At 37.6% G+C, this 19,434-nt stretch overlaps 1 protein-coding gene across 12 annotated transcripts in view; it reads right to left on the reverse strand.

Moving 5' to 3' along the window:
- LOC139968943 (uncharacterized) overlaps nt 1–19,434 on the reverse strand; it is a 74,115-nt gene that overhangs the window by 14,433 nt on the left and 40,248 nt on the right. For 8 of the 12 annotated variants that reach the window (XM_071973569.1, XM_071973574.1, XM_071973572.1 and 5 more), the window contains 10 exons: nt 18,324–18,418; nt 16,960–16,977; nt 12,998–13,149; nt 11,908–11,980; nt 8,486–8,716; nt 7,815–7,908; nt 6,366–6,515; nt 4,787–4,871; nt 3,668–3,833; nt 1,814–1,918 (listed from right to left, as the gene is read on the reverse strand). In XM_071973569.1, coding sequence (XP_071829670.1) covers nt 1,814–1,918; nt 3,668–3,833; nt 4,787–4,871; nt 6,366–6,515; nt 7,815–7,908; nt 8,486–8,716; nt 11,908–11,980; nt 12,998–13,149; nt 16,960–16,977; nt 18,324–18,418 — 1,169 coding nt within the window. The remainder of the gene's footprint in view (nt 1–1,813; nt 1,919–3,667; nt 3,834–4,786; nt 4,872–6,365; nt 6,516–7,814; nt 7,909–8,485; nt 8,717–11,907; nt 11,981–12,997; nt 13,150–16,959; nt 16,978–18,323; nt 18,419–19,434) is intronic. The other 4 variants (XM_071973577.1, XM_071973575.1, XM_071973576.1 and 1 more) reach the window with 4 other exon arrangements.

The following is a 19,434-nucleotide window of genomic DNA, read 5'->3' on the forward strand; positions in this document are numbered from 1 at the left end:
GGATAGGATCATCGTGAAAATCACTCTGTTATCAAAGGATGGCAATTCTAAGTGTTTTCTCAGGAAGCAAGAGTACTTCAGGTTAAGTGTTATGAAAGTATGTCTTGTTATTATGCATTAATGTCTGTTCCATTTTCTGTGTTGATAGCTATCTAACATAATCAGGCCTTAAATTTCATGGTTTCCGCGCCACAACCTATCTAGGGCATCGATACAAGTTAATACTCTCACACGTCCATTTGCTCGCAAGGAGCCATAATTGAAAAGGCTTCTGTGAGTGCTTCTGTTTATATTTTAACCCATGCCACCTTAAAAGCCATCTCAGTTTCAAATACAAACACGCAGAGAAAAAATATTGTTGCTAAAGAGCAGGGATGCTGTAGCATTGGGGGCCATGAATGGGAAAGTGCTTTTAGCTAAAAAATAAACAGATATCATTTCCTCTTACTGGAGGATATGAAATTGCTTCTGTGTACAACTCATTCACTGCCGCCAACTAATGAAGGACGCCAGAGCAACAGCAAATTCTATATTTTGTCTTGCACTATGGTTTTGTCCAAAGGATTTGTACGTCCCTTTCCTACCTGGATAAACTGAAGGCCAAGACTGGTTTGACCTCTGTAATAACTTCAAATGACTGTTGTTATCCACCAAAACAATACAGTTATTAGCTTTGCATGAACCAACCTTCTGAAATACACATTTGTAAGAGTTGCAACTTTTCACAGCATCCCCCATTCCCACCCCCTCCCCCCCCCGGGCCATTCCCATTGACATAACATGACAACTGACTTCAATCCAACGATTCATAGGTAAACTGTATTATTAAATCAAGGGGGACTGAACACTATGTATGAAGTTTAATTCAAGCTCTGCTTGTTGAGCTATGCTGTTTACAGTGTTTTCAAAGTGTGACGTCCAATATTGACCGAAAAATGACCATTAACAACCAACAAAACAAAAACTAGCCCATGAAACTTAACAAAATCTTATGAGTATGACCGAGGGTTCATGGGATGACAGGGTGACCGAATGATGGAATGATTTTTATTAGTATTATAGAAAAATATTATTTTATAAAGAGTTTTATCATACTCTATATGAACCCTTAGAGCATGACCCAACGCTTACAGAAAATGACAATATTGATGTTAAAGAACATGTAGAAAACCCCACCTTTGACTGACCTACACCCCTATGACCAGCTTGTCAAATTAAAGGAGTCAAATGTGTCCTTTGTTTGTTTCACTTCCTTTGCTTCTTACGAAGATGAACAAGATAATGCTGAAGACATTTCCCTTACGTAAATATAACTCATGAGCTTCTTTTCCTCTTCAAAAACTACTTCAGATATATCCTGTTGCTCTCAGCACACTGCACACCATTTAACCTAGACTCAAACTAGCTACTGCCTTCCTACAAGCTACTAGCTACTCCAATGACATTTTTGTAAGTCACACAAGTGCCTACCTGTTCAAAATGTTTTTGCAGCTTCGCTATTATCCAGTCACCAATTTATTTTCAGACCCCACACAGATTGTTATTGGGGCTCTTTGCAATTTTTCTTTTGTATACTATAACTAATCACAGCAGTGTGTTTGTGCGGCATAGTTTGTGCTGGTTTCAAGACCATTCACATCTACGGATCGAGTTTGCATGTGCCCGACCCAAACGAATCTTTTTTTGTAACACAACTGAAGAGAACCACTATATCTCTCCCTGATTGGTCAATATTAACATCCCCCATTGCTTCTTTCATCTATATTGACATGACAAAAAGAAAAAAAGGGAGGGGGGGGGGAGAAGAACTAACCTTCTTTGGTGGTGGTGCTCTGACGATGGGTAGATCACTGAAAAGATCCGGTGGGGCCATACCATCTTTGGCCATGTCACTCATTAAAGTTCCCATCTTTTGTACCTGTCATCAGGCAAAAAATGAGAAAATGGTATGATAGGTCAAGTTTTGGAAGTCATGAAAACTTAAGTCCTGAATGGTCATAGAATTACTGTACAGCTTTGTGAAGGACAGAAGACCATTCTCGACTAACCTACCCGCCAGCTATTTTGCTACGATTCTACAGCAATTTTCTGACTATTATCTCCGTAAATGTTTAAGTACAGGGTGGGGGGGGGATGGGGGAGAGAAGAGGTGACAAACTTGAAGGACAAAAATACATCAAGTTGCCATTACAGTTGTTGATCAATTTCAGTATCGGAAGCAATGTGACAATTAAACATCTAACTTCTTCAACGTCTGGAACGACTTTGAGGAACGTGGTTCAATAAACTTATTTCTCAGCTCCTCATCTGATCCAACCAATATCTGACGAGGAGACGAAACCGGAATTTACTTCCATATCATATGAACCACTGAAAGATGACTATGTCAACAACATCTGTCACAGATAAATACATTATATCAGAAATAATCGTTAATGCTCACTCATTAAAAATTTTAATTTTACCAATTGCGAAACGGCAATGTTCCGTGCAACATCTGTCACAGATAAATACATTATATCAGAAATAATCGTTAATGCTCACTTCATTAAAAATTTTTAATTTTGATTGTACCAAATGCAAACCGCAATGTTCCTTGCAATTACCGGGCAATAATATAGTGTTCATTCATACTTAGTAAAGATTCCTAAATCCTATTGGTCCATTCAGGTCAGCTGACCGTGGTTAATCCTGTGAGTAACGCACGGTAAAATTACGGGGCATCACTTTAATAAATCTTTGGTTATATGTAACCAAAAATGTTTTGTTTTATGATTTTTCCCCCACACAAATGGTAGTGTATGAATGAACGGGGTTAATCAACGGTCTAGCGTGCGTTCCTCACATGATTAATGCACTCCGGGTGTTAATGCTATCGCTGGATGCACTCGGGCTCCGCCCTCGTGCATCGCTTGCATTATCCCCCGATCGTGCATTAATCCTGTGAGTAACGCACGCTAGACCGTTTATTAACCCCTTATTCAACTATTGTTTAGCAGTTTTGAGAGCTCTGAAGCATTTGCCTTATAATATACTACGGATTCTGTGTAAAAAAAACCCTGCTATAAATCTTTGGACTTGTGTAGCCATTTAAACCATCTTTGCTGAGTATTTTGCTATGCAATACTGGACAAAGTATTCCCTGTTTACAGAGTTCATGGTGACTTTCTAAGTTCGGCATTAGCCAGATTATGTGCAAACTTCTAAATGACGATGTTCCATTGGAAAGTAACAGAATACATTATTGGATTGGCACTGCAACTTTCTTGTACTGCAATGCACAATAGCCAACAGGAAGAAGGGCAGAATTATCTTTGAACTCAATTTTTCTTCTTTTTACACCATCCAGAGTTCTTTATTTCCAGCAAGACCATCAATCAGTTACTTATCTGAACAAAAAGACGTTATCACTTTTTACTGATTTGCTATCTTCATGTCAAGACATGTCAGGGCTTTGTTTGATTTTGAACTTTTAATTTTTGCCAATTTCTAGTATGCAGAACATGTTGTACATCTGTGGGGTGTCAAAAGCAGTGCATCCTTCACCCAAACATACAATCTTGCATCATTCACTGCCTATTCTATCCCCACCCCCTCCCCCTTCCCCAACCTTAACTTTACAGTATTCTGCTCTTCTTTGCCAACAAGGACAGTTGCTTTAAAATACCTCTCTCTTGACCTCCAACTCCTCCTCTAGGACCGCACTGCCACTGACCACTAGTGGTGTCCACCTCAGACTATCTTGATCCAAGTCCAGCCTTTTCTCCTTAAATTTCTCCAGCTTCTCCATGTGCTTCCATAAGACTTTGGTTCTTATTTTCAGGACCACTCTGCTGAGTAATGGTGAATAGGAGTTATCATAGTTGGTTGCAGTCGGTTTATTGAATTTCTCATACTTCTAAATTCTAAATTTATTGGACTGTGCAAATTCCAATCTATGTCAGTAATGTAACTAGAGAAAACAATTTGCATCCCAGGGATGCAAGCCCCCCCCCCAAAAGTTTGCGTCCCGTAAAGAAAGCTTGCGTCCCGATTGAACTCCAATTGCATTAATTGTACGACCTCTTTTAACTAGTGTAGTTGTAAAAATGCGATTGTATCACTGTCTATACTTGTGAATGTTCTACACAAGATATATGGCAGATGGCCCAGTACCTTAGACTTGCTGTTTGACAGGGCAGCCCGACCCCCCCCTCCCTCTTCTTGCCTGCCCTGCCCTTTCAACAAATTTTTACCCCCACTGTTTGTTACAATGCTGTATGTGCAATTTTCTATTTCACAAATATGTTATGTTAAAAATAAAACCTATCATCCAATAAGTGCTATACTTTAAATGACTTGTTACAGCGGTGAATGTTTTCTATACTGTACAAGGTGACAAAAGTCACTTTACCATTCACTGTAGTGACATTGACATTCACATGATACTCAATAACCCTAACTCAAGCAGCATTGAATGCACTCTCACTCAATCTTAAGTGACTGCATGCTCCAACGACCAAGCTCAATAAGAAGCCCTGGAATTCTGTGTGCAAGTTCCTTGTACAACACTGTTGTGTGACAACATCGGGATGGACTACCAGAGACTACATCAAGTAAGTTGTTATAACCACAGCTCTGTTCTACAGTACTAACCTCCACAATGAAAGCAAAGACTCTTCTATCGTGTACAAGAATGAAGACTAACTTAACTCGTCTCCATTTAACCCCTATCGTATCAAGAATTTGTACGGTAGCTGCTATAAGGTAAGCAACTGACTACCGCATACAAAGATCGTGAACTTACTTGTCTCCATTTAAACCTATCATATTTAGAGTTTGTAAGGTAGATGCTATGTCGTGCGGCCACATTCCGGTCGCTCTGCTGATTGCTACAAAAGGAAAAGGACGACAAACAAAAACAGCACATAAATATCATCTAGTACTAGCTTTCCAACATGAGGCTGTCGTATTGAAAAATATGACATTTCGAGGTGTATTCGTAGATCGGTATAGTGAGGACATAGCTATCATTCACCTCAAGGAGACCATTCTCTGAAAAGAATGCGCATAAATTTATGTTCTTAAAAGATTGAAAAGAATGATAACAGAGAAACAAAACCTAACCATCCTGGCATATATAATTGTTAACTTGAATACCTCTGTCCACATCTTACATACATGTCAAATGGACTAGGTGATGTACAGGGGGGTAGGAGCCAAGGGGGCACTGGGGGCATGTGCCCCTCCCACTTTTTCCAAAATAGCAATGTGCCCTACTGGCAAATAAAATGTCCCCCTTTGATGAAGAACTGTCTTTTGGATATCTTAAGCCTTTGTTTATTTTAATATTTTATTTTAATTATTTATTTTTAGTCTGTACATGCTATTTTTATAATGGCATCCCATATCTTTTTGTAGCACAGTTAACAATAAACAATCTCAATAAATAGTATTGATAGCATACTAACACATCTCACATCATATCAGTTTATAGCAAAACGAGTGGTGGTTGTGGTATGAGAAAGTGCCCCTCTGATGTTGTTCCCCCCCCCAACTTTTTGGAAGCTTCCTACCCCCCTGATGATGTATAACCGTTATGAAAATACCTATGGTTAGGTTCACAATGTTTTTTCTGTTTTTATACGTCTCAAATGTATGTTCTCACATTAATGATGCAAACCAATAACATAATTTATAGATATTGAGGAACGATGAAAAGTATCGGCTGGAATGGGATTTCAGCCGGTGAACTGAGGATATACAAGTCTCTACAAACTCTTGTACTCCTGTACAAACTGAGCTATCCAGTCCTTATATAACCTCTCCTTTGCTCGGGTTGTAATCAACATGCCACTGTTGATAACCACTATTCAGGTTATGATTCACTTCTAAATATATACTTTGTCCTCAATAATAATTGTGTTGGCTCAGTGTGTTATGTGTCAGACACAAACTAGCCTAGTCAAGGAAGAAAACAATGCTTGGGAGACTTTTAAGTTATGTTACACTGAATAAACTATATAGTGACATCGGGGGTGCTTTTTAAGAAAAATACAGCCCGGTGAGGAAAATCCAAAACGACTCAAACTCTCAACCCTCTTCTCCTAACATGAAGACCGTTACCATGTTACTATGTGATGATAATGCTGTTACATCCAGTGAATTGTCACGTAAGGGAATAGATACTACAGATGATCTAGTTTATAGGTTGAGAATTAATCTTCACTGTGTATCTGAGGGAAAGAGATACTTCGCATGATCTGTACCAAAAAACGCAAATATTTGGGACGTTCCACATTTTTAGTTGCTTTAAAACATTCCTGTGAACAAGTCCATGGCTGGATTGCTAATCCTACAACTGCTGTGGGGGAAGGTGTCCTTACCTTTAACCGTAATGGTCTTAGAATGTTGATTACGATATAGATACTCCAGGATGACACTTTTCCAATAAGAGTTGTAGCTGACTTTGCCCAAGTCCGATAAGGGTTTCTCTGGGGTACCCGTCTGCCCCTCTCTCCTTGATAAGAGGTAACCTATTACAAGCACAAAAAATATACATGTATCACACATTAAAAGTGGTTCTGCATTTTTAAAGTAAGATTGACAACAATAAAAAAAAAATCTACATCTGCCTTTGGAACTTTCAAAACTTGAGACTAATAATAGTCACAAAAATACCACAGTAATGATTGCCTCTATTTCTCTAAGGTCAGAAAAGTTGAAATTATTTATCTGCTTAAGTTTTATGGTATCAATATCCCATATGACATGCACACAGATGCCCTATGATACCTGTTGCATAGAGTGAAAAGTAGGTCTCTTTCACCCAAACACATTCGGATACCACCTTGAACTCTACATCTAGGATGAAATTTCACACTTTTGTTATCTGATAACGATTGTTGGTTGCACGCTGCATCTTAGCATGCAACATGGAGATCTGTTTGCACAACAAGAAGGATTTTGAATAATCTCCGCTTTCTTCTCAAAGCCTCTTCAGGAAAAGCAAATTCATCTTCATAGCAAGGTTGAATTGCTTATGGCAGAGATTACAACTTATTGCATATATCAATTTCTGTGTTTTTATTTTTGTCTTTCTTTTATACAGGGCAAATTTGTAGCTCATGTTGCAGGCAAACTGCTGAGCTCAAGCAAACACAGAAAGCTCTCACAACAAGCATTCTCAACGAAAGGGAAGAGGCGAATAGAAAAGGCAGGAAATGGCATCATTAGGCAGCCTATAGTGCAAATGGCCAATGTAATTAATTTCGTACAGCATCATTTTAACCGCAGTGATTTCCATCAATGATAACTGAAAAGCGTTTTTCGTGACAGATAAAAACATTTTGCTTTTGCTCAGCTGTCCAATTCTATTCTAGTCTGGTTGAGCGAACTTTAATCTTTAGACGTAAATTATTACCCGTTAGCATGAGTGAAGACGTCAAAGCAGGGGTTGCAAATCTTGTCAAAATCACAAGCAAGAACAGTTTTACAATTTAGAATTGTCTGCTTTTTATGTTTAATGTTGCAGTTCAATATACCCTTGTTGCTACTACAATGTTGGGTACATGTACCTACTCTCTTTACCAGACTTGAAGCAATGTAAATACACCCCTGCATTTTCCGTCTAAGGCAAAAAACTTAAAAATGTGTAAAAGTCAGAGGGCCTGACGTTTCTTTCTTAAGGCATCAAGTTGAACAAATTCTCAGGCATTATGCTTGCTTCTCTCCTTGAAAAAGGTACAGAATTATCATGCAAATCCACTATTAAAGAAATAGAACGAGCAGGAAGTATTGAAGAGATGAACGTAGATGTGTAGATTGACACTTACTGAAGTCGATGAGAAACCTGCCGTATCCCTTTCTTTGGTACATTGGTAAGGTCATGATGCATGATACATTGTATTTTTGTTGGCAATGCTTCTCCTGAGGGAATCAAAACCAGGGAGAGATTTTATTTAAAGTCATGAAATCAGGAAAGATGACAGGAGAGAGGGGCTTTGAATCTGATACTATCCTGGTTACATACCGTGCAACTGGAATGAGTTACAACTAGGTCAACTACTGGTGGTCCAACTTGCGACTTGTCTTCGCACCAGGACACACTTTATGGTACTTGTGATATTTAAAAGACTTACTATCATGAGAATCCAATCTTGCAACCTCTTGAGTTTTTTTGTATCAACAAGCCCCAATCCATTTAAGACCTTTGAAGAGAGGCATCATTCCGATCGATGAAACCACAGAAGCAAATTGACCTACAGCTAGGTCAACTAGTGGTGGTACAACTTGCGATTTGTCTTTGCACCATGACTCATTTATGGTACTCTTGGTATAGTATTTAAAAGACTTACTATCATGAGAATCCCATCTAGCAACCTCTTGATTTTATTTTGTATCAACAAGCCCCAATTGGATGCATAATAAGACGTTTGAAGAGAGGCATTATTCCAGATCTATGAAACCACAGAAGCAAATTGACAAAGATCTGTTGAGGACTAACCTTAGAGAAATACCCTACAAGGTGACAACCTTTGCTATCGTTTACTGTTAGCACATAGAATAAGAACGGTTCCACGTCGTAGTAGAGGGTCTTGTGATCTAAGAAGAGCTTTGCCAGGAGACATAGATTCTGACAATAGATTTTACTGATGTTTCCGTCCACTTCGAACACCGATAGATTGTCCTTCCTATATATCTCGTTGGCCGGAGGATGGAACCATTTGCACTTTGTCTGTGAACGAGAGAGACGGACGGTTTGAGAAGAAACTACTGGACGGAATGAGGACAAGAGATGACCACATCTTCTCCTCAACACAACTGACCAGGACATTTGGTTTGGTCACAATATGGTAAAGCAAACAGGGTTTAGGTAGTGACCTATCTGTCCATTATTTAAACAGCCAGACAGTGATGGGAAACGAACGATGATTGTTCTTCTTGTAAAGATAGAATAGATGGTACCAGTTTTGCATATATAAGCACTCTCAATATAAATTGTTTGACAAAGGAGGGAGGGAGAGGGGGTGGGGGGATATCCTTACTTCAACACCTCTCTCAGGCCAAGACCTGGAAACCCACGACACAAATTGTACTCCCTACTTTCTATTTCTGGCTACACACCTGGTAACCAAAAAGTTGCTACGATGAAAGAATTGTCTGTTGAGAGAGGAAGTGGGAGATGGGGTGGAGTGGGTGGGGGGGGGCATGGGGGTAAAAGCTTTGGATCTTTAGTCTGTTCAATGAAAGTTGCACAATGACAGTACAGTTATGATTCATAATTCATATCAGACCAATACTGTAACTATGGATATACATGTACAGCTGCAAACAGACCAGTGCAGAGTACAGAGATCCAACCTTTGTATGCTACAAGAATAGGTTTGATAATGAGGTAACGGTCAAAAACTGACAAAGCAGATGCATAGGTACATAAGTCGTAGTCTTCTAACTTCTGGACAACATACAGTAGCAATCAGTTGCATTTAAGGATGACTATTAGGCAAACGAATAATTTTGATATATATATGCTGTAGACCAATAGAAACCACTGATATCAGTGCAGGTTGTATTTATATGTCCCACTTTTCACTCTGTTGAGAAATTACCCTTTAATGTGACTGGACGATATAGTCTAGTGAAAAGACGACTAGGGTCAATGGCCTCAGATGGAACACAAAAAATCAAAAGGGGAAAACAAGAGATTGTCTGAGCTCAAATGATATCTTTGCAATGTATACATTCACACAGTTCTCAAGGACAAATGGTGTTGAGTGTTTATATTCAAAGTTTTAATAGAACATGTTTTGGTTGAGTTATTAGAATGTTTAGAACAAAGTATAAACATTAACATGAAGGCCTGCAGCACTCAGGAGTAGATGTCATCAACAATTTAGCTTTAACGAAGCATTGCAGTGACTGAAGATAACTTGAACACCAGGTATAGATATAGAAATACCACTAGCACATAGGCTTGCACGGTAAACCGGTTTTAGTACCGAAACCGGTTTTTTCCGACCGAATTTCGGTACTATTTTTTATTTAAAAAAAACCGAAAAACCGAAAAAACCGGAAAAACCGAAATGTGATTTGCAAATACTGGAAAAAACAAGGTTTGTTGACTTTGGTTTCTCCTATTTACTGTTCTTTTTGCAATATGAAAGTAAATTGTAACAAGAGAAAGCTTTTCTGAAAGACGACATTGTCAGCCAAGATCGGCACACGCCATAACCAGTGCTTGAGGGTAGATAGCTAGGCCTAACATTAGGCTATGCAGCCCATATATGCGTGCATCAGTTAGGTACCTTGTAGTATTGAACTGACCTTGGTGGCCAACGTTAGTAGTTGTGAGAGGTACACACTCAAATGACGAGATGCAGTTCAAAATAAATTGTTATATCCGACCTGTTTGTCCTCTTTCTTTTATTCTTATTATTCAACTTCAATTTCATAGTAGAGGATATGGAGAAAATCTTTTCAAACACATTGATCACAGTTCGTGTTCAAAAAATGAACGTTAAAACTTGAAAGGTACATTGCGCAATCCACAATACCATACGACATGTACAGTCGCAGGAGGGGGGGGGGTTCTGGGAGTTTAACAACTAAGACGCAACAAGTAACATTAGAACAATGAACAATCATGGGGGGGGGGATTCTGAGTTTAACAACTAAGATGCAACAAGTAACTTTAGAACAATCACGGGGGGGGGGGTCTCTGAGTTTAACAACTAAGATGCAACAAGTAACATTAGAACAATCACAGTCCATTATTCACAAGAGACACCTGGCGTCAGGCTTTGAGTCAAGGAATATTAAAGGAGTAAAAATGTTGCATACATGGCTGGAAACTACAGATGTTGCTATTGGGACAATTCTCCTTTGTACGCCAATAGATTTTATTTTCTTTGTAAGTTTCCTTTAAACATTACTTCTTATCAGTTATCAGACAAGGCGTCTCTCAGTTGGTTTTTCGTTTGCGTTGAAGAACACATGTTTCCAACATAAACGTTAACAATTTATATTCTTTGCCGACCTAATCCCGCTTTTGCCAGCGATATTTTTCAACTTGTACTTGAAAGTGTAGACGGTAAATTATCTTCACTCCTTGAAGAGAAATTTATTTACCGCCAAGATACCACCCGCGAACATGGCTAGAGCCTCGTGCAATTTGGTACCTTCATTGGATGAATCATATTGTAAGGCATTTTTTTTACGATCTCCAATTGGTCATAATGGTGTTTACGCTCGGCCCTCATCTCCGAAAATATAACATATAATATAACATTTAACATGAACGTGATATTTTTTTTCTGAACACGAATTTGAACTTCGTGAAGTACAGTAAACACAAGACAAACGATACGTGTACGTGATATTAAAACTTTAAGAAAAAATTTTACCAACACATTTCTTTTCGACATATTTACTTCAGTTTAGTTAACGTGGGTTATAAAATGAGAGTCATGAAGGCAGTAACATTTCTTGAATTTATTCTTCTTATTTTTAACAATTTACTGCGAACGAACATACTTGAACACGCTGTTGGTAAAGCTTCAAAAATACGCATCTTAGCGATCGAGATTTGGATGTTTTCAATGCAATTCGGGAGGGGGAAAAAACCGGTTTTTGAGCCAGATTCGGTTTTTTGCTAGAGAAAAACCGGTTGTAAGTTTTCACGAAACCGTGCAAGCTTACTAGCACACAATGTCTTCTTGGACAGTAAATAAATCAAGATGAATATCTCATATCATCCTTTACATCCCCCCAACCCCCCCAACCCCCCCCCCCCACAACTGACTTAGTTCCCCTTGACCACCTTCTTGATTATTACCATTTCTGAAGTTCCCAAGGCAACATAACCTCAGAATGTGAATAGGTTCAAGATCAATGAATGTTTTATTTTTTCAAGCATTTCAAACTTACTCTATGTCTTTGGAGGATATTTCTGCTCTTCATGTACTTTAGGCAAAACTCACACAGATAAAGGTGAGGTAACCTGTCAAGGAAAAAAAAAAACATAAATGTATTTGCTTATGATGAGAAGTTCAGATCTTTATGTGTATATATTTATATATATATTAATATATATGTATATATATATATATATATATATATAAATCATCAGAGTTGTCTGATAATCGCTCAATGCGTGAAACTGAGTAACAACTACTAGTGTTCCACTAGTCTCAACTAGTCCCAACATATATATTTATTTATATATATATATATAGATATATATATATATATAATATACTCCCACATTTAAAACATCTCTACTTTACATATATGTTAACTGCATACTACAAAACTGTGTGTCCACATCAATAGATCAATTAGATGTTATTAGTAATACAAGTGCTTAAACCATCCAAATGTCTATGACCTTCAATTCCATGAATTAATTACACAAAATGAAAGCAGCTTGTTGCAACCGAATCCAAATGGACTGTTTGAACTATTTTTAGGAAAGAATGCTATTTTGCAATAGCTAAGAAACTTCGCCACTGGTATGTCAAATGACAGACAACCCATTCAGTTTCATTTACAATTGGTTTCAAATTTGCTCATATGCTGTCATAGGCTTGGCCATGTCATACATGTATTGACAATGTTTAGGACGTCTACACATAGTTGATACAGCTCAAGCACCATGTCGATAGGACAAAAGGAATAGTCACTTTACTTAATAAGCTTTTACTTTCACATTATTCGGCAATTCTTAGCGTTAACCACGACAACCGTACACAATAGAGGAGTGACAATCAGAAATGTCAACAGGCTTGGGGACTCTTAGCCACATTTCATATGAGAACATTTAACACAAAATGTACACATGGGAATCATGTGGTTAGAAAGGTGCATGATGCTCATATCAAGTATGAAGTTCATCTAAGCTTTACCTTTTGAGTATCAATCATGTCAACAAAGTTTCCAGATTTAAAAAAAAAAAAAAAAATTCAACAATTGTTTCTTTTAAATATATTTAATAGCTACTGTAACTGTGATGACTTACCTAGCATACTCCTGCGGATAAGGTGATGAATACCATGTTTGCACCTCGTATTGTCCAAACTCGATGCACATAGGAGAACGAGAGACTGGCTCACCCTGCTGGGTATCACCGCCTTTGGTCTCCTGTAAATAGTTCATATATTTACTATTTAGCTGAAAAATAAACCAAAAACCAAGAAAAAGCATGCAGAAGCGTGTGTGGATTTTTTTTTTTTTTTTGAACTATGGGTTTTATTATAAGGTGTTGAGATATTAGCGTTGATTTGCGTGAAAGCTGCGAGTTGAAAGGAAAATAAACTGTGCAGAGTGCGTATCATTTTATAATATTACCTGAAAATCACCAAAACAAAGGAAACGATTGTGATACTCCCGTGAAAAACTGTAGTTAACCTCATAAAAAGATTAGACACACCCCTTAACAACCATGATACTCAAATTAACTCATGAAGTGCTCATGAAACTAATTTCAGTTTTGTTAATGTAGCAACAGGGCTGACGATATGTTTCCACGATGTAATAAGTGGTTGTTCGATGAACCAATTGCCTCAATGCAAAGAAATATTCAATGCAAGATGGATACAAAGAGAAAATCCAATGTCATTTTTCTAGCTGCAAATTTTCTCATTGGGCATCACTCTTGCCATGCTTTCTTACCATCTTAGCATGGAATCTTATGGACTGGATGTAGGTGGATTAAAACATTTTACAAATGGTGCATTCTGCAATATACACCTGTTAAGTAGGTCTAAATGCAAGGTGGTGCTAATGAATACTTTTGAATTTGAAAAAGTACCCTGACTGAACATTTTCCCCCCCAGACTGCCGATGGGGGTGAAGATCCTGCCTACCCCTTGACACCCCACCCCCTGCCCCTTTTTGCACACTCAGCTGAATAGAACCAAAATGCTCTAAATCAGCAAGTTAACCTACAGTATTCATTCAAAGCAGCTAAATTTTAATTTTATAAAAAATCTTTGTTTTTTATGACTTAATGTCATCACTTCTGATGAGATTTTGTATGGAAGCAGCAGATCCCATTGGTAAGTAGTAAATAACGTATCGGCCATTCAACAGTCGAGTATGCTTATGGTACTCACCAGACCTTGCTGAATTGCTAAATGCATCTTTAAAGTACCAAACAACATGTTATCAAATGAAAATGTGAATAGTACAAATGGTTGTATTTGTGTCTTCACACTTTCGCTAGATGCTGTTCATACCAAACTCTTCACCCATCTGACACCTCCCCCTCCCCCAGAAATACATGATATTTATGTTATATATACACACATATATGTAGATAACACAAGGGGAAGGGAGGGTTGATAGGTGGTGATACAAATGGAACTGGCATTCATATCCATTTATATCAAAGAGTGCAAAGAATGTAAACTGTGTCATAAAAGAACACTGTTCTTCCATATCACATAATGTAATTCAAATTGTTAAGCTTTTAAGCTTTATGGAAGACTTCCCTCCACTTTGTACTTTTGTGGCAAAACAAATAAATAAATAAATGCTGCACACTGGGTGCTATAGTCTACAAGCGCAGACAACACTGCAAATGACTGCAAATGAGTATAATAAACATCTTATATATATATATACACATATATACATTTGATGTTGTACACAGCAGCACACAACAACGATATCTACCAATGACAAGTACAGGCAAGAACAGCATGGAAGGAAAGTCTCGCATGAGAACTGGGAAAAGGGGGCAGGGTGAGAAAGGAGAGAGCGAATAATGTGATGATTGCAACATTTGTATGTAGATATGCATGAAGAATGAGATGCATCGGGGGCATGATACAGCATATGCTACTTACAGCCAGTACAAAATACATCAATATTGATAAACATACTGAATGATGTGTTTTAATACAATTATTGATCAAATTAATAAGATGCACTCCTTCACTTTCCCTTAACTTTTTTTCACTGACATACAAGTAACTGCTGCTTTTAAAAAATAAAAATCCAAAAATTCAAAGTGAAACATGAGAACTTTTTCCCAAGTTATAGTTCTTAAGATGAATTGCTTTTGTAAGTTTCACATGTTGTCATCTGCTGACATCCATTGAGCTTTGATCCTACCAAAAACAATGAGAACATTACGCTGACTATATAGACTAGTTGCAGTACATGTCCACTGAGATGTTAACTGACAAAGTTTTTAGGTTTTGAACTCTGTTGACCCAAATTGACCTTGACCACTCCCAACACTTGTAGCAAAATCAATAGGAACCTAACAATACTCATTTCTTTAACTGGGGAGCCACATGTTATATATGACATCTGGCAACAATCCCCTTCTTGAAATGTTGTGTTTACAAGCTAGGGCATTAAGTACACACACACAGGCTTTGCTGCTAAGGCTATATGCCTAAGGCAAGTTACAACAAAAAGGAAGCCATATATACATCTTTGTGTAAAGCAAAAGGGGACAGGAGGGAGGGGGAGGGGGAGGGAGAGGGAGGATATGGCTGGGATAAAAGCCAATGAAAAACTTTGAAACAACATACATGTATAGAAATATGAAAAGCAACCAAACAATAAGTACTACTACACATTAAGAACTCACGATGCATGTCACAAATATGAAATGTACAAAGACAAAGGCTTAGTAGAATCGATGGTATTTTTTTTATAAAATGCCAGAAAGGGTGGTTAAAGCTTTCAAAGGAGAGACATATTAAAGTAACCCTAATAAAAGGCAGCTGCCATTTGCAATCGATTTCATTGGATTTAAAGTCCCCAAATTAGGACCTTCAAGTCAAATGGGAAAGAAAGTGATTAAAAATATATACATATTTATATATGTATTACAACTCTAGGCAAAAACCTGAGCTTGAATCAAAATGTGTGAGCGGCAAAAATATGTCTATCGGAAGAAATCTATCAAAGTGGTGAAGCACATGGACATGACATTAAACAAACCAATGTCAAAAGGTTTTAAGAAAAACAAATCCACCCAACAAAAAATGGGCCAAATTTGATAAAGTGCTAACATTTCTACATGTGTATAGAACTGGGAAAGTAGACATCCAAAATATAGAGAATTACATGCATATACTTTTACTCCACAAGACATTTCAGAGCCAGAGACACAAACAACTTAAACTGTTGTATTTCTGAATCTGGGCATTCTAAAGCAATTCCTCTCAAATACACTATAAACACAAGGTTAAAAACGATACAGCTAATTGCTGAGGTGACATACCTACAGAGCCATTTCTTTGAATTCCCGATCATTTTCAGGACAAGTTTGTAAAGTATTTAACTTCTCTTTTATGTTTTTACATCTTCTGGCTTGATAACAGCTAGTTGACATTGCATTATTAAAAATTTTCAAACAATAACTGTGCACATTAAAACCAGAGTCTGATATATGTACAGTGCATTAGAATGACTGATGTTTTTTTGACCTCTCGTATCTATTGAATATTCATATTTATTTATTATTCATATCTTCCGTAACCTCAAGTTGGTAATACTGTGACTGTAAGGCTAGCCATCAGAAGACACCTGGGAGGGATCAATTAGGACAGGGTGAAACTACATTGTAAATGGAAAACACAGTAAAGTGCTGCTTTCAGCCCACGCCTCTAAACACTACTCTATATGGATAAGAAAAGTTTCTCGCCACAACAAATTCAGATCTGATGTATCCTTTACCCGTCAAACGTGTCGAACAACGATGAACTTCTCTCTCCACTAGAGACGTTCAATATGGTGATATTTTGGGTCGATAGTGCATGACATCTGATCCGCCCAAACTGTGCCAACGGATGCAGGACGGGACAATTGAACTTTCAAAGCAAACACACATACGAGCATGCATTTCTTACTTCTACACCATTTCATGCATCCGTAACTTTGTTTTTTTTTTGCCTTCACATTTTACAGGAGAACACAAACACCAATAAAACTGCTAAGTACCCTAATTTGACTACTCACCAAGCTATCATTAATCATCTAAGAAGAGAGAGAAGGATGTAAAATGGAGACTTTCATTGATCAATAGCAAATGTTAATTGCCCATTATGAACTGTTCATGTTACAACCTTGATGACAAAACTGGTTTTTGGAAAGGGTGCCGTGTAGATGTAGGTAAAAACTTTTACGTAAAGCAAAAGAGATTTGGCTGTATGTGCGTGTGAGCTTGGCAGAGATTGGCTGTGGACATCACACATTTAGCAAAGTTACTGTAACTGCGTTTTAACAGAGAATTTGACCTGCTATGTGTTAAACTGATCCAACTACGGAATGGAGGTAGTATTTTCTCTAAAGTTTGTTGTCCATAACCTCTTCGGTAAAGGACGACAAGTTTTTAGCATTTACGTAATAAACTAACAAGCAGTGATAACCCCTGTAAACGAGATGCATTATGCCCATTAGTTCAGGGTGACTTGACATCGGACATAGAGGGTCTGTAAACTAGATACGTTTACTTACAATTTACCCATTTACATTCATTTTACTTGTAAAATTACTATATAAAAACCCTCTGACAATTCTGCTTCACTATATAACACCTATTTTGAATTTTATATCGACTGAATAATGAAAAGCACGTTGGCCTGCCCAAGGTGTGAATCCCAGGAATGTTGCAAATGCATTAATACTAAACAACCGTTTAAATTCTCCAGCGAACAGATTTACAAACGGGCTATACTCTGTAGGAAATGGTGCACTATGCAGCACAAAGTGTGTACATTGCTATAATGATTCATGTACAGCCGTTGCTTGGTTAAAATGATTGCTTGATATTCTAGTACTTCTTTGCATGTGTGCTTTTCTACGAAAGTATTTGCCATAACCATGAAAAGACATCTATAGCCCAACAAACCCACTCACCTACCTTACCCCCCACCCCCTCCCCTCCTTCCCCTCTTCCTAACTACCAAGCTTCCCTTCACACCAATAATAATTAGTGTTTTTCTAAAAGTCTTTTGCCCTTCCAGAATTTTTTCTTTAAATTAACTTTGTATAATATCCCTCCCTCTGTAATTGCTGTTGAATTGAACAGCATTTTGGTTTATGGAAATGGAAATGTGTTGGATTCCCTTGAAAAATTCATGTCAGAAAACTCTCAGACATCTTAGAAATTTAACAGAGTCTGGGTAAGAGGAGAAAAACATTGCAATGCTTCATTGGTTTTAAAATAATCATGGAAAATATAAATATTTTAGTCTGCGCTATGCTGTTTTATTTGAGGGTTTTTTTTCTACAGCTTTTGCATATTTTTTTTATGAGCTAAATTTGCTTTGCAAATGGTTAAATTTCTCATTGTTTTTTTTCGTCACTATGATGATTTTTACCTCCATGACTTTGTCCTGAGCTGCCTTGAACATCTTCACATCTTCATCTGTGACTCCCAGAGGATGTCCAGACTTGGTGGTGGTCGGTTTAACAACTGAAGAGAAAGAGAAACGTGCACAGAAAACAGGGTTATGTGGTGATACTGCATGCCGTTAATCGCTATCAGAACCAATCTAATACAATGATTGCTTCAAAGGTTACGGTCAGCTTAAAGTAAATCGTTGCTCTTCATTAATCCTACTCATACCAAGGACAATTCTACTTTTATTCCTGCTGTTTTACTCATGCTGTTGTACTAATACTGATGCTGTTGTACTGATACTCATGCTGTTGTACTCATACTCATGCTGTTGTACTCTTAATAATAATAATAATAATACAGTTCTTATAAAGCGCAACACACAACAAAGTCTTGATGCGCTGTTCACAAAACAAAACATGTACACAAAATAAATACACTACAACCGTGAAAACATATGAGTCTTGAGTACAGTTTTAAAGTTATTAACATATTGAGCACATTCGACATGCTCTGGGAGACTATTCCAAAGAAAAGCCGAAGCATATTGAAAGGAACGTTGGCCGAATGATTTTGTGGATAATGGGCGTGATACCAGTAATGACTTTGTGCTAGACCTTAGACGGCACGCTGGAGTGTAGTTTTGCACAAGACCACTCAAATAACAAGGAGCGATGCCATGAATACACTTACTAATTCTGTTGTATTCCTACTACACAAGTTTCTGCTAGGAACATCTATTTTGATAGCATTCTTATAGGCTTACAGGGATTAATTATTGATGCTGATTGGGAAAGGTAACTGAATTTCTCAACCTCGTACACTAATGATGCAAACGAGTAAGAATACAGGATTCCCCTTTGCCGAAGGGATTTTTCTGTCTTGTGTCAATGTCATTGTTTGGCTAGTGGGTTAATTGCCTGTACTTTTCCCCTTTTTGTTTCTGTTCATATCTTCATGATCATATTAAAGAAACAGTGTCATGGCTGGAAAAGTAACTATTATCTATCACCCAGAATAACATTTAGATTATTACAGCTGGTAACATTACATGTACAATGACCCATTGCATACATACATACTTATATCCC

Source organism: Apostichopus japonicus, chromosome 6 (genome assembly GCF_037975245.1).
Source record: "Apostichopus japonicus isolate 1M-3 chromosome 6, ASM3797524v1, whole genome shotgun sequence".
NCBI lineage: Eukaryota > Metazoa > Echinodermata > Holothuroidea > Aspidochirotida > Stichopodidae > Apostichopus > Apostichopus japonicus.